The sequence below is a fragment of the Electrona antarctica genome (genome assembly GCF_951216825.1).
Source record: "Electrona antarctica genome assembly, chromosome: 16".
Taxonomy (NCBI): domain Eukaryota; kingdom Metazoa; phylum Chordata; class Actinopteri; order Myctophiformes; family Myctophidae; genus Electrona; species Electrona antarctica.
Genome location: NC_136797.1, coordinates 24,645,496 through 24,658,444, shown reverse-complemented (window position 1 = coordinate 24,658,444; position 12,949 = coordinate 24,645,496). Strand labels below are relative to the sequence as shown.

Here is a 12,949-nt window from a genome sequence, read left to right as displayed (position 1 = left end):
TATTTGTGCCAACTAGAACATTGGCTCAATAACAATGATCCATGTGAATAGTATTCACCCCGGCTGATTCCCCCAGCAGAGAGCAACAGACCACAAACACTCATACTGAGACACAGCATCTGTATTGGCTTGATAGTTTCTCAAGCCAGTGTTAATAATTATCGCAAACCCAAAAGCCAAAATGTAACACAGGTATTTTGTCTTTGTTAATACACATCCATTTAAGGGGTGCTTAACCCATTTTGACCTGAGGTCCGATTCTAAAAATGTCTTCTACATCCTGACAGTTTTCTGAAAAAGCTATGTTTCCATGTCAGTCGTCCTTCGATTTTTCAAAAATAGCAGACCTACAAGCTCGTAGCGCGCCACTCGGTGGCGCGCTACGAGCTTGTAGATCTGCTATTTTTCAATAGCTAAAGCATAACATAATGCTAACACCAAAAGGGGTTTCCACCCAAAATGGGTTAATCAGTCAGAAGTGTCCTGCCCATTATATAGCATAGTTACAGTAGTTTACTGACAGCACACTTGATTGCCATTCACGTCACCATGTTGGCACCAGACTATGATTTGCCAAGAACAGAAATGTTTTACTTGCTTTTCAGTCTTGGCCTGCCTATAAGTGCACTAAAAAAAACGGTGAATATGATGCACAAAAACATAAACAATCTCTTCTTGTATGATCACGGAAGCTCAATCACTAAGTTAAGCCTCCTATATGGAACGCATAATGGTATAGTGTCTTGTCTCACCGTGACTAGTCTCTCAATTAGTCTCTTAATTTCTATTTTTGCCGAGCAGCTAGCTAGCTCGGCGTCAACTAATTTAGTTTCCAGTAGGACTTATTCATGCGATTGTGCATGGGAAATACAAGGGGGAGGGAGGGAGGCTTTATTTTCATACCATTTTCTTTCTTTTTTCTTACATTTTTATCCCACGATTTTGCAACCCAGTTTTTTCACCCAGTGCCAATTATCTAAAGTAATCCTGGGCGCTACACTTCCTCTGCCAACCTGGGGGGGGGGGGGCAGCGGACTGACCTCATGCCTCCTTCCATGCATGAGGAGTCCAAGCTGCTTCTTTTCACCTGACAGGGGGGAATTTCCCTGGCCGGACGTAGCGCGTGGAAGGAACACGTTATTCCGACCAGTTCCTTTCCCCTCCATCAGGCGCCCCGGCTGGCCAGGGGGAGGTCGTTTTAGAGACCAGGATTACTGCATGTTTTTTGTGAGGGTACCTACCCTAGGGGACACGGGGAGAACATGCAAACTCCACACAGAAAGGCCCTTTCGCCAACCCCACCTCGGGTATGGGCACTGATGACGCGGAGGAGGGAACACGCCTCCAGCGCCCACAGTGTCCCCAGCGGGAATCGAACCCAGGACCTTCTAGCTGTGAGGCGACAGCACTACCAACTGTGCCACCGTGCCCCCTTTCATACCATTTTCAGAGCTTCTGAGGCACTGTTAGGCTGAAGCATTTGAAAATTGTCTGTCTTAAGAGAGTAATCGCACACCTACTGAGGCCTGAAATTAAAAAGGCCAGTTGTTAAACAACACCAAAGGGATTAACTTGTGGAAAAGTTAATAAGGCAGTGAATGGGGTGGTGATAATCTTTGAGGTGCTCCATTTAATAGAACCTACAGTATTGTGTTAAAAACTGCAGACATTCAGTGTCAAAATAAATAAATCAACCTGCTCCACTGCACACCTGGCTGTCAACATCGTAACGATGTTGGCACTTAATCAAGGGTAAAGTTGAGAAATGTATAGTTTGACACACAGCAGAGCAATGTATGGAGGGCGTTGGGATAATGGAGCTAAATAAAGACAACGGAGCTAAAAGTGTAATTGCTCAAATCCATATATAGTTCATGTGACAACTATTAAGTCACAACGGGCCACATCTCCACGCGTAGGTCAGGTATTTAACCCATTTTGACCTGAGATCAGATTCTAAAAATGTCTTCTACATCCTGACAGTTTTCTGAAAAAGCTATGTTTCTATGTCAGTGGTTCTTCGATTTTTCAAAAATAGCAGACCTACAAGCTCGTAGCGCGCCACTCGGTGGCGCGCTATGAGCTTGTAGATCTGCTATTTTTCAATAGCTAAAGCATAACGTAATGCTAACACCAAAAGGGGTTCCCGCCCAGAATGGGTTAACCCATTCAGGACAGGAAAACCTTTTGGTGTTTTAAGCATTGTGTTATACTTTAGCTTTTTTTAATCGTGAAAATGAGGCGCAAATCTTTGACTATATATTCTTTCAGAGCGAACGTTTTTAACTCAAATCTTTGCTTCTGGGCTGTGGGGTCCCTGGAACAACATTTTCAGATGGGGGTCCGTGGCCAAATACGGATAATTCTGGGGGTCCTTGACAGGAAAAAGGTTGAGCACCCACTGACATAGAAACATAGGTTTTTCAACTGTCAGGATTTAGGAGACATTTGTAGAATCAGTTCTCACGTCAAAATGGGTTAGCAAACAGAATCTCAGCAGCTTTGATTTCAGTGTTGACTTGTTGAAGTATGATGGTGTTAACCTGATGACAGTGGACACTGGGATGTGCTAAGTATGATGGTGTTAACCTGATGACAGTGGACACTGGGATGTGCTAAGTATGATGACCGTTACCTGATGACAGTGGACACTGGGATGTGCTAAGTATGATGATGTTAACCTGATGACAGTGGACACTGGGATGTGCTAAGTATGATGAACGTTACCTGATGACAGTGTTCACTGGGATGTGAGGCCCTTTGTCCTTGAGCTCCTGGACATTGACTACTTGAGGACAGGTCTTCAGAGTGGACTCGGTCAGGGAGGCACCCATAGCTGCTCCAACACGTACACGACCAAGAAAAAGAAAACAATGATACAATGCTATCACACAGAGACTATGGAACACGTTCTTCTTCTCATCAGACTCATGAATAGACACTGAACACTACAAGGACTATATGGCCATATATCTAAGGCTTTCTGCATTTTTTTTGCACCTGAGATCGTGCACTTTCAGTAGTTAGTTTTAACCTGCACTTAGTTGTTTTAACCTGCACTTAGTTCTTTATACAGATTATTTGACACTAGACTGTAGCTGCTTGTATGGTCTTTTAACACACAATGAATTTCACGTGCCTTTCACCCTGTAACTGGTATTGTTGACAATAAAGTTGAACCTTGATATAGTCGTTTTAATTCTTATCAGAATAAGCTGGAAGACAATATTAACATGGAACAACCTGGAGGTGTTTGTCTCCCTCTTGTGACTTATAGTGTACATGACAAGAGATTATGTTCTAACAAAATATGTAACCCAATGCAGAAAATGGTGCATCACTGAACTTCCATTTCCTATTAAAGTAGAGGACGATGGCAACAAATGGAGGCATCGCTTGCTTAGACTGACCTAACCGTTTTGGAACTACAGCTTATATGTACATTTTAACCCATTTTGACCTGAGATCAGATTCTAAAAATGTCTTCTACATCCTGACAGTTTTCTGAAAAAGCTATGTTTCTATGTCGGTCGTTCTTCGATTTTTCAAAAATAGCAGACCTACAAGCTTGTAGATCTGCTATTCTTCAATAGCTAAAGCATAACATAATGCTAACACCAAAAGGGGTTCCCGCCCAGAATGGGTTAAAAGGCTTCCGAGTTTTAGATTTTCACACTTTCTCAGCTCAAAATGCATCTCTGGTAAGATAATATATGCATTGAATTTACATATTTAAGTTGTGACTGAACCCAAAGGTTGGGTAAAGTCACAAAAGGAGGAAGGAGAGACCATTCTTGTAGCTCCAGACATGTAATGAAAAAAAATGAAACAAAAATCTGTCACTGTCACATGCCATCTACTGAGACGGAGTTCAAAACACTTTAGTTTGTTAACTATGATTGCTTATTGGTTTAACAGTTTCAACTCGATGTTGTGGTTAATTTCTTTTCATTTGAGAGGCGAGGGATTGATCTTGTAATGTTACTGCACAATCCTATGATCGATGCACTTTATATGATCAGCTGACATGAATTAAAAAACAGTGGTGATTATCCCGTTAAATAATGGACAAAATCACGATGTGTTTAAACAGCTTTCCCAATTGCACAACAGCCATTTTCTTCTTCTTTCTAATTATTTGTTCAGCCCGAAAAATTGTGTTTGTTGTCATGATTTGTCACGACAAGAGTCGGCTTTGTCCGTGGCGTAAACGTCTTTAAATAAAGACTTTCTGAAAAGTCTGAGGAAAATGAACGGGGATTTATTTTCCGGGTCTCTCGAGGGGGCGGGACTGCAACGCTCTATACAGCTAATGAGCTGTGTCTCAACAAGTGTTTTGACCATAGACATAGAAAGGTAGACTCCTCCTTCAAGTGTTTTGACCATAGACATAGAAAGGTAGACTCCTCCTTCAAGTGTTTTGACCTTTGGCTCTGGGGCGTCTGTATCTCGACTTCTGTGACGCACAGGGAAGCTTGCCAAGCTTCCGCATGCGTCACAGAAGGGGACGTTCGGTAGGCCAATCGGAGGCAATGTATTGTAAATGTTTGTTTTCTCATGCAAATTAAGCTCATTTACATTGAATCATCCCGGAAAATACGCGCTGTGATTGGCCAGTAGTCACTTTGAGTGGCAGCGTGGTCCAGCTATGCCGATACAGGTCTCTCCAATGAACTGTAGTGGCGAATGAGGCATCTAGGATTTGTATATCTATGGTTTTGACCCTTTCATGTTCCTCCTACCTGGCTTCTGATTGGCCATTTGCCTACGCAGAGCCGCTGTGGCTGCAGCCTGTTGAGCAGAGACGTTGAGGGGTGTGGCCTTCTCACTGGGCGGGGCCCCATGCTTCACGGTCTTTGTCGCTAGTGCCGTGCTGTCGGCATCTCCAAGGTTAATCTTACTGGACGGAACTGGAATATCAAATCAGTAAGTCATTTAGCCCATTCAGGCCTGACGTCGAAATTTAAAAAAAATGTTTTCTAAATCATGACAATTTTCTGAAAGTTTTGAGGCACTTTTTAACGATTTTTCAAAAATAGCAGATCTACAAGTTCATAGCGCGGCACAGAGTGCCGCGCTATGAACTTGTAGATCTGCTATTTTTCAATAGCTAAATTATAACATAATGTATGTAACCACCAAAAGGGATTCCCGCTCAAAATGGGTTAGATAACCACTTAATCCATATTGTATACTATTCCTGAATCGTACAGCAAAAAAATAGCCAATCTACACAAGCTCCCAATACGTTGTGGTGGGTTGTGAGCTTACAGATCAGCTCTTTCCACCGTTTTGTTAACAGAAAGAGCCATAGTGTAAGCCTACTGTATGTACTTGTACAACAAGTCACACTGGTATATTGTTTGATGTTAAACACAAGTCATGTTACACAAATACACAAATGTGAAAACAGAGTATGAACACAGTAGTTTACCTGGGCTGGGGATGGGGCTCATCACCAAACCTCGCCCCAGTCCTGGGTGCACCTTAGTAAAAGGGGTCGACTGTATGGACCCGAAGCCTGGCTGGATGGAGGGGGTCCTCACAACTGTGGGGTGGCGGTGGGCGGCTGGGGGCGCCACAGGCAGAGGGAGGGGTTCGGGTTCCAACTCCTCCTCTTCCTCCAGCTCCAGGTGAGGGTCCAGGGACTGTGACAGGGATGAGGTGGAACTCACATCGTCCAAGTCTTCGTAGTATTTAGGGGAGAGGAAGGCCGAGCGATATAGGTTGGCTGGAAGGAAAGAACATGAGGGAGACGGTTAACGCCTACTTATTACATGGTTGAATGCTTGATTCCGATTGGTGCGATTGGTCAAATCGCTGAATCGTCTGTTATTTCTAGATAATGACCGCTCCGCTCTATAACAGACGGATGCCTAATCAAACCATCGGAGCACCAGCTGCGTCCTGCTGATTTACTGCCGTTTCCAACATGACAGCAATGTAAACGCACACACAATGTAATTTGCAGCTAAACATTGCTCTCTTGTTTTCCGAGGGTGCAGTACTTAGTTTAGACAGTTTTTGGTTTAGACTAGTCATTGGTTAGACCAGTCATTAGTCTTACAACTACAACCCATCTCAAACCATCACCTTAAACCTAACCTCCCACGGGGAAGCACACCTAAACCAAACCTTAACCCATGTCTAACCAACGACTAGTCTAAACTAAGTATGCGCCCCGTTTTCCGACAGTGCTCCAGCCCTGCAGCTGGGCAGACGAAGCCAGCGTGACACTTAAGAAATACTTTTGTTTGTTGAGTTTTGGGTCAATTTATTAATTGATGTTAGGTAGCCATGTAATTATCAGGATATTATCTGCCTAGGTGGTCATTGTCGGGATATAATTCACCTTCAGGGTGATTAACCACCGAGGCGAAACACCCTGAAGGTGAAATATATCCCGACAATGACCACCTAGCCAGATATTATCCCTCACATAGCGGTAGTTTGTCGTCTACTCCAGGGGTTCTCAACCCGTGGGTCGCGACCCCTCGGGGCGTCACCAAATTATTTTAGGGGGTCCCCAAATTATTTTCACAAAAAAAAGAAAATAGCAGACCTACAAGCTCGTAGCGCGCCACTCGGTGGCGCGCTATGAGCTTGTAGATCTGCTATTTTTCAATAGCTAAATTATAACAATGCTTAAAACACCAAAAGGGGTTCCCGCCCAAAATGGTTTAAGGTTATTGTAGCAGTCAATTTATATTGGGGGTCGGGAGGGGGCGGGGCAGGGGTCCCGAGACATTGCCAAAGCATTTCCGGGGGTCCCCGGCCAAAAACATTGAGAACCCCTGGTCTACTCTACACAAGTAAGACGTGCGAACGCGGGAAGCGAACGCAGCTCGTAAATTGCAATAACAACAATTAGAATAAATTACGTACTTTAAGGTTTTTTTAAGTTCTCTTTTTCTTTTTTTTCTTTTAAGTGTTAAGATTTTTTTTAAAGATTGTTTTAGTGTGTGTATTTGTGCGTGTGTTTTTTCTTTTGTTTTTTTTTAAAGTTTTTTTCCTTTTAAGGTTTTTTTATGTTACGTTGTGTGTGTGTGTGTGTGTGTGATACAGCTGCGCCCTCTGGTGGGTGGTGTTACAGCGTGACACACACACAGACAGACGCACACACAGACATGTTCTGCTAGGTCTCATAGTTAATGCTCGCAATTACTGCGGGCACAAATCAATGCCATGTTTTTGTCATATTACAGTAGGCCTCCAGACAAGATCCCAGATGGACAGCGAATTGTGGTTATTTTATCAATAAATAGAAGAAAATGTACCAACTTTTTTTTAAATACCAGATGCTCCAGATGAGAAACCAAATAGTACAGTACACATACAGGATAAGCCTTCCACAAACATTATTGTAATACCACCAAAAAGGGACATTTTGAGAATCAAGCCCTTTCTCATAAAAGCACAGGAACTTGTGTCAGCAACAATAGTGCAATTGTACAAAACTACATAGCAACACACACAATGGCAACCAGAGCAAAGGAGTGGACAATAGTGCTGCATCATGGAAAAACGCCAAAAATCTCAATGCCATCATAATAAATTAAATGTGGGTGTCAAATTTAGTACGTTTTGTCCCCATAATGTCCTGCATTTCAACTTTGAATGACAGGTTATCAGCATTTCCCCATTAACTAACTAACCTGCACAGTTTAATTTGACCCGCTAGTTTCAAAATTAACCCAAAATATGTATTTTAAATCATAACATAAAAGATCTCTATGTGCAGAGCACCATCACTTCCAGTAGTCTTTAATATCATAAATGTGTATAACTCTAAAGTTGTCGGTTTGCCAATAAGTCTTGTAACAAAGTCCTGTTTATCATTAGCTTTCTTCTTCCAACGGCAGAAAACTACAGAGGTCGTTCTAAACATTAAAATAATTATTTTTAGCGTGACTTAATTAGAATTCGATCTCTGTACCTGGTGCGGTGGAGTGAACCGGTGGCATCTTTCCCTTGGAGAGAAGGTTACGCAGCTGGGACTGTTTTGCAGGAGTTATCTTAACTGCAAGAGAGACAAGCGCACAATATTTGCAGAAATGAATAGGCAAAATACATAGTAATATTCAGTCATTAACAGAATCAGAATATAACTAGATAAAGTGCCCCTCGGGGCACAGGTCTCCACCAGGCCAGGTCAGGTTGTAGCCTCCTGGTGGCGCTATAATAGGCCAATGTGAAAAGGGTGCCATTTGTTCTTACACCATTAATGGCAATTGGATGATTTGAGGCATTTTCTTCTAAAAATGTGTTTTGAAAAAATCCACCTGTTGGTGGCGCTGTAACAGGCCAATGTGAAAAGGGTGGGGTATATTCCTCAGCCTAGTAGGAAAGTCTGTGAAAGATTTGACGTAAATTGCACGCTGCATTCATGATTTGAGGCATTTTGTTTCAAAATCCTGCAAACTTTGAAAGCCTAGATGTTAGGCAATTAGGATGGAATATGAACTATCGGACAGATCCATCTTGAACACATGACTATAGAGATAGTGTGTAACGATTTGCGGGATTTTTGGACAGAATCTGGAGGAGTAATATCAAAAAATGTGTTTTTCAAAAGTCGGTCTCCTGGTGGCGCTATAACAGGCCGTTCTGGAAATTGTGGGGCAAAGGTTCATCGTTGGCATCCAGGGAGTGTGTCTGCAACATTTGGCATCGACTGGGTTAACGGTTCCGGAGATTAGCTGTTCACAGACGGACGGACACACGGACGGACGGGCGGAGTGCAAAACATACTCTCTCCCCATGCCTTTGGCCTGGTGGAGACAATTAGGAATAAAACTGCCCTACCTGGGGATTTGGTCTTGGTTTTCGGAGGGGTCACTTCGAGTTTGGCTTTCAGTAGGGCATCCCTCAAACTCTCTAGCTCATTGTCCAATCTGTGAGACAAAAGTTTGATTTTATTTTGATATGGCTAATGGTAACAGACTGCAATTTTGTAACACATACATACTGTATATGGTCAAATGCTTTTTAAGTTTTAACGACTCCTTAAAGGACAAGGCTGGCAATTTTGTTCATTGAAGTACAGTATTATTTGTGGTGTGAAACAAAAAAAAGACAAGTTTGATCAGATCTATTTAGTATTTACACTAGCGATTTTTTGAAAATGAAAACAAAGCCAATATGAAATTTCCCAATTCCATCCAAAACACCAAAAGGGGTTCCCGTCCTGAATGGGCCAACTGTTGCACCCTTCGTCCCATGTATGTTGTATGTTGTCATATCACCACGCACCCCGCAGGCGGCTCCGCTGCGGTGTGTCTGGGGGCTGCAGGAACGTCGGTGGTCCAAGCGGAGGTCTTGTTGTAGAGCCGCAGAGAGGTGAGCTCCTTGATCAGCTGATCCAGCCTGCTCTGCTGCTGGTTGATGATGTAGTTGTTGTTGGCCAGGGTGGTGAACAGAGCCTCGCGCCCCGGGACCACCATGTGTCTTGGGGGTGAGGGATTGAAAAATGATTTCAAGTTCAAAACGAATCGGTGTCAACTGGGCATTCACTTCTAGTCATTTTTACTAGTTGACTAGTTTACTAGTCGACTAGTAAACTAGGTAAACTAGTCGACTAGTAAACTAGGTAAACCAGTCGACTAGTTAGGTAACTAGGTAAAACTAGGTAAACAAGTTACTAGGTAAACTTGGAAATAAATATTTGTACATTTAAAAACTGTGTACATTGGTGACTATAACCTGATCTTGAGGCCTGCAAAATCGGGGGAAGAATATATATATATTTTTTTCTTATCAACTAGTCAACTAGTACCAGCAAGGTCAACTAGTGGATTTACTAGTAGTACTACTACTAGTTTACTAGTCGACTAGTTGCTTAATGCCCTAGTGTCAACATTACATCGTTTTCTATAGCATAGACTACAGTACTATTACTGAAAATTCAGAAGCTGTGACACGAGTAGGCCATTGTACCTCTTCCATTCAGTCTGTGCAGTCGTGTAAATAACGGCTACTTTTGGTATTTTTGGTTCAGCGCATTCTGAATTCAATTCAAATTCCCAAACAGGAAGTGGCCAGCTTCCGGGTGGAAGATGACCGTTGTTTCGTCTTCTCAACTTTTACCGGGTGGAATGACAAACCATTTCTGGAGCATTCAAACATCGAGTAAAGAGAAAGGCTGGCTTTAGACCAGGGGTGCCCAAAAAGGTAGATCGTGATCTACCAGTAGATCACACGGGCTGTGCAGGTAGACCACATGACATGATGCGGCAGCGGTGGCCGAACGGTTTGCGGAGCGGTCTTGATACCGGAAGGTCCCCAGTTCGTATCCCCGGACCGTCACGTTAAAATTACCAGGGCTGAAGTGCCCTTGAGCAAGGCATTGAACCACTACCATGAAATGTTCTATGCGCAGGGCCTGGCTGTAAACAAGTATCTGATGCTTAGTCCAGTTACCCTGGGTAAATATAGTAACTTTGCTTTGCCCCTAAAATATACAATTTAAATTAAATAAACAAACAATATTTGGCATCTGTCACTTGAATTCAGGCGACTTCATTGGATTGACATAAAAAAAAAGGACAGCTCAAACCCACAATGCAATAGTTGCAATAATGTTTTGCACAAACATCAAGGAAAAAAAGTGCATTTGTCTAATATGTAAATACTTTCAGCAATGTGATGATAATATATATTTTTGGTGGGTAGATCTGGTTGAGCTGGTCATTTTGAAAGTAGCTCTCAAGTCTAAAAAGTGTGGGCACCCCTGCTTTAGACAATCCGAAATGTATCAGAATGGCGTCACACTTATGGAAATCTGGTATGTCATAAAATCAATAAAATATGTTAAATAGTGGTAAATGCATCCACCAGTATGTCAAGTTATTAAATCTATCAAGTATTCTAATCGTCTAGCAACCCTTACTTTTGCTTTTTCTTTTTCTCCAGGTGTTTCTCCCATTCCACATCCAGAACATCATTGACATCCTCCACAGATGTGATCGCATACTGGTACAGCCTGCGGATTTCCTAATTTAACACAGACAACATGAAGGTTAAACAGAAACACTGGTGTGTGTGATTAAATCACCCGGAAATACATTTATTTTAAGTCATTAGTACATTCAAGCAGAACTCAAGTATTTATTCAGAACAAGCAATTATTTATCGGAGCTTCTGCAGCACCGCAAATAAAGGCATCAACCTGACTGTGAATGAGGCATCAAACACAAAAATACTCGCTGGCAAATATGCTGCATCAATTCAAAACTATTGATACATCATTGATTTGTCAGGCCCCCAGTGTGCAAAGGCCTTACGCCTGATTTGCGCTTTGTCGTACAACCTGCTGCAGAAACCTGTTGTGAGCATGTACATTTGCCAGTTTCAGCACGCGACACGGTCGTACAACAAAGTATAATTTAAGCATAAGCTGTCAAATTCATGCATTTCAACAAATTTTCTTCCTCTACCATATTAACAATGTGTCTCTCCGCCTTTCATTTGTATGCTCGGTTCGAACTTCGAATACAAATCTTTTTTTTTGTGTGTGTGTGTATCAAACCTTGAGCTGCTCTTCGCTGCGAGGATCAAGGGGTTTCTTGTACAGGAGCTGCAGGTAGCTTCTATCTCTGCCAAGCTCATTTTGGGACTTGGCATCCTCTGCCCCTGCAAAGCCCTCCAGCAAGGTGGTCTTAAGTGTGCCAATGTCCCCATGGAGAGACTGAGGTGAGAAAGAGTACATGGATGATTCAGAATCACGAATCGGTTTCGTTTGCCAAGTACGTTTCCACACAAAGGATCTAAAACAAATTATGAAGTGCAGGTATGAGCAGAATAAATAAACTATGCAGTACGTCTTCCATGAGGCATCGTGAGTTTAACCCATTTTGGAGCGGGAACCCCTTTTGGCGTTTTAAACATTATGCTATAATTTAGCTATTGAAAAATAGCAGATCTACAAGCTCATAGCGCGCCACTCGGTGGCGCGCTATGAGCTTGTAGGTCTGCTATTTTTGAGAAATCGTGAAAATATTTATTTTCACGAGGATTTAGAAGGATTTTTTTTAATTTTGAGGTCAGTCCTAAATGGGTTAAAGCATGTATATATATTTTTTTAAAGTACCGACACGTGTATGGGATGCAGAAACTGTATACAGTAGCATAAAAGGTGACATTATGGATCTAGCAACTTAAGTAAAATATATTAACCCATTTTGGGCGGGAACCCCTTTTGGTGTTTTAAACATTATGTTATAATTTAGCCATTGAAAAATAGCAGATCTACAAGCTAGTAGGTCTGCTATTTATGAAAATCTTTCAGAAAATTGTCATGATTTAGAAAACCTTTTTTTTTTTTTTAAATGTCGACGTCAGGCCTGAATTGGTTAAATCAAACTTCTTGTCTGGTTGGCACAATACATTTTCCCCCCAAATGAGTTACCTCTGTGGTCTCCTTAATCTCCAGCGTGAAGACATGAAGGTCCTCCGATTCCTTCCTCAGCTCCCTCATCTCCTCGGTGGTGCCCACCTTAAAGTCAGCCTTGGTGCTGCGCGTCTTTAAGTCATCCAGCTCCCTCTGGAAGTGTGCAATCTGAAGCCCCAAACCACACCAATTAAATGGGTCGAGACCAGGGGGGCAGTGAAGCCAATAGTGTCTGAAGCCAGTAGGAAATCTTGACTTCCTGAAAATTCAATGGCCTGTTGTGGCGCTGTCATTGGGCCCAAAAAGCTTGGGCCCCATAGCTCCATAGAGGTCCATGTATTTGGGCCCAACTTCACCTAGACTGTATTACCTTAAAGGTGTAGTGAAACGGAAATGGTGGACATTTATTGTGAAGTTTCAAGTTGAAACACCGCTATGAAGTTTCTGAACCAATCAGAGCGTCGCATCCCTTCAGGCGATGGGACGGTAGCTAGGGAATGTTGCTATGCTATACGCAGCAGCGTGGTGTGTGTTTGTTTACAAATGAAATAGACGGCCAAC

At 42.5% G+C, this 12,949-nt stretch overlaps 2 protein-coding genes across 9 annotated transcripts in view; one reads left to right on the top strand and one right to left on the bottom strand.

Moving 5' to 3' along the window:
- LOC306939671 (carboxyl-terminal PDZ ligand of neuronal nitric oxide synthase protein) overlaps positions 1-3,553 on the top strand; it is a 450,703-nt gene extending 447,150 nt beyond the window's left edge. The window contains exon 13 of the transcript XR_013791908.1: positions 3,432-3,553. The gene's annotated coding sequence lies outside the window, so the exon portion shown is untranslated. The remainder of the gene's footprint in view (positions 1-3,431) is intronic.
- The window catches only part of nup214 (nucleoporin 214), a 69,076-nt gene that overhangs the window by 36,510 nt on the left and 19,617 nt on the right, over positions 1-12,949 (bottom strand). For all 8 annotated transcript variants that reach the window (XM_079524303.1, XM_079524304.1, XM_079524306.1 and 5 more), the window contains exons 16-24: positions 12,407-12,556; positions 11,528-11,686; positions 10,889-10,992; positions 9,253-9,447; positions 8,806-8,894; positions 7,937-8,020; positions 5,435-5,731; positions 4,743-4,910; positions 2,728-2,836 (exon numbers count right to left, since the gene is read on the bottom strand). In XM_079524303.1, coding sequence (XP_079380429.1) covers positions 2,728-2,836; positions 4,743-4,910; positions 5,435-5,731; positions 7,937-8,020; positions 8,806-8,894; positions 9,253-9,447; positions 10,889-10,992; positions 11,528-11,686; positions 12,407-12,556 — 1,355 coding nt within the window. The remainder of the gene's footprint in view (positions 1-2,727; positions 2,837-4,742; positions 4,911-5,434; positions 5,732-7,936; positions 8,021-8,805; positions 8,895-9,252; positions 9,448-10,888; positions 10,993-11,527; positions 11,687-12,406; positions 12,557-12,949) is intronic.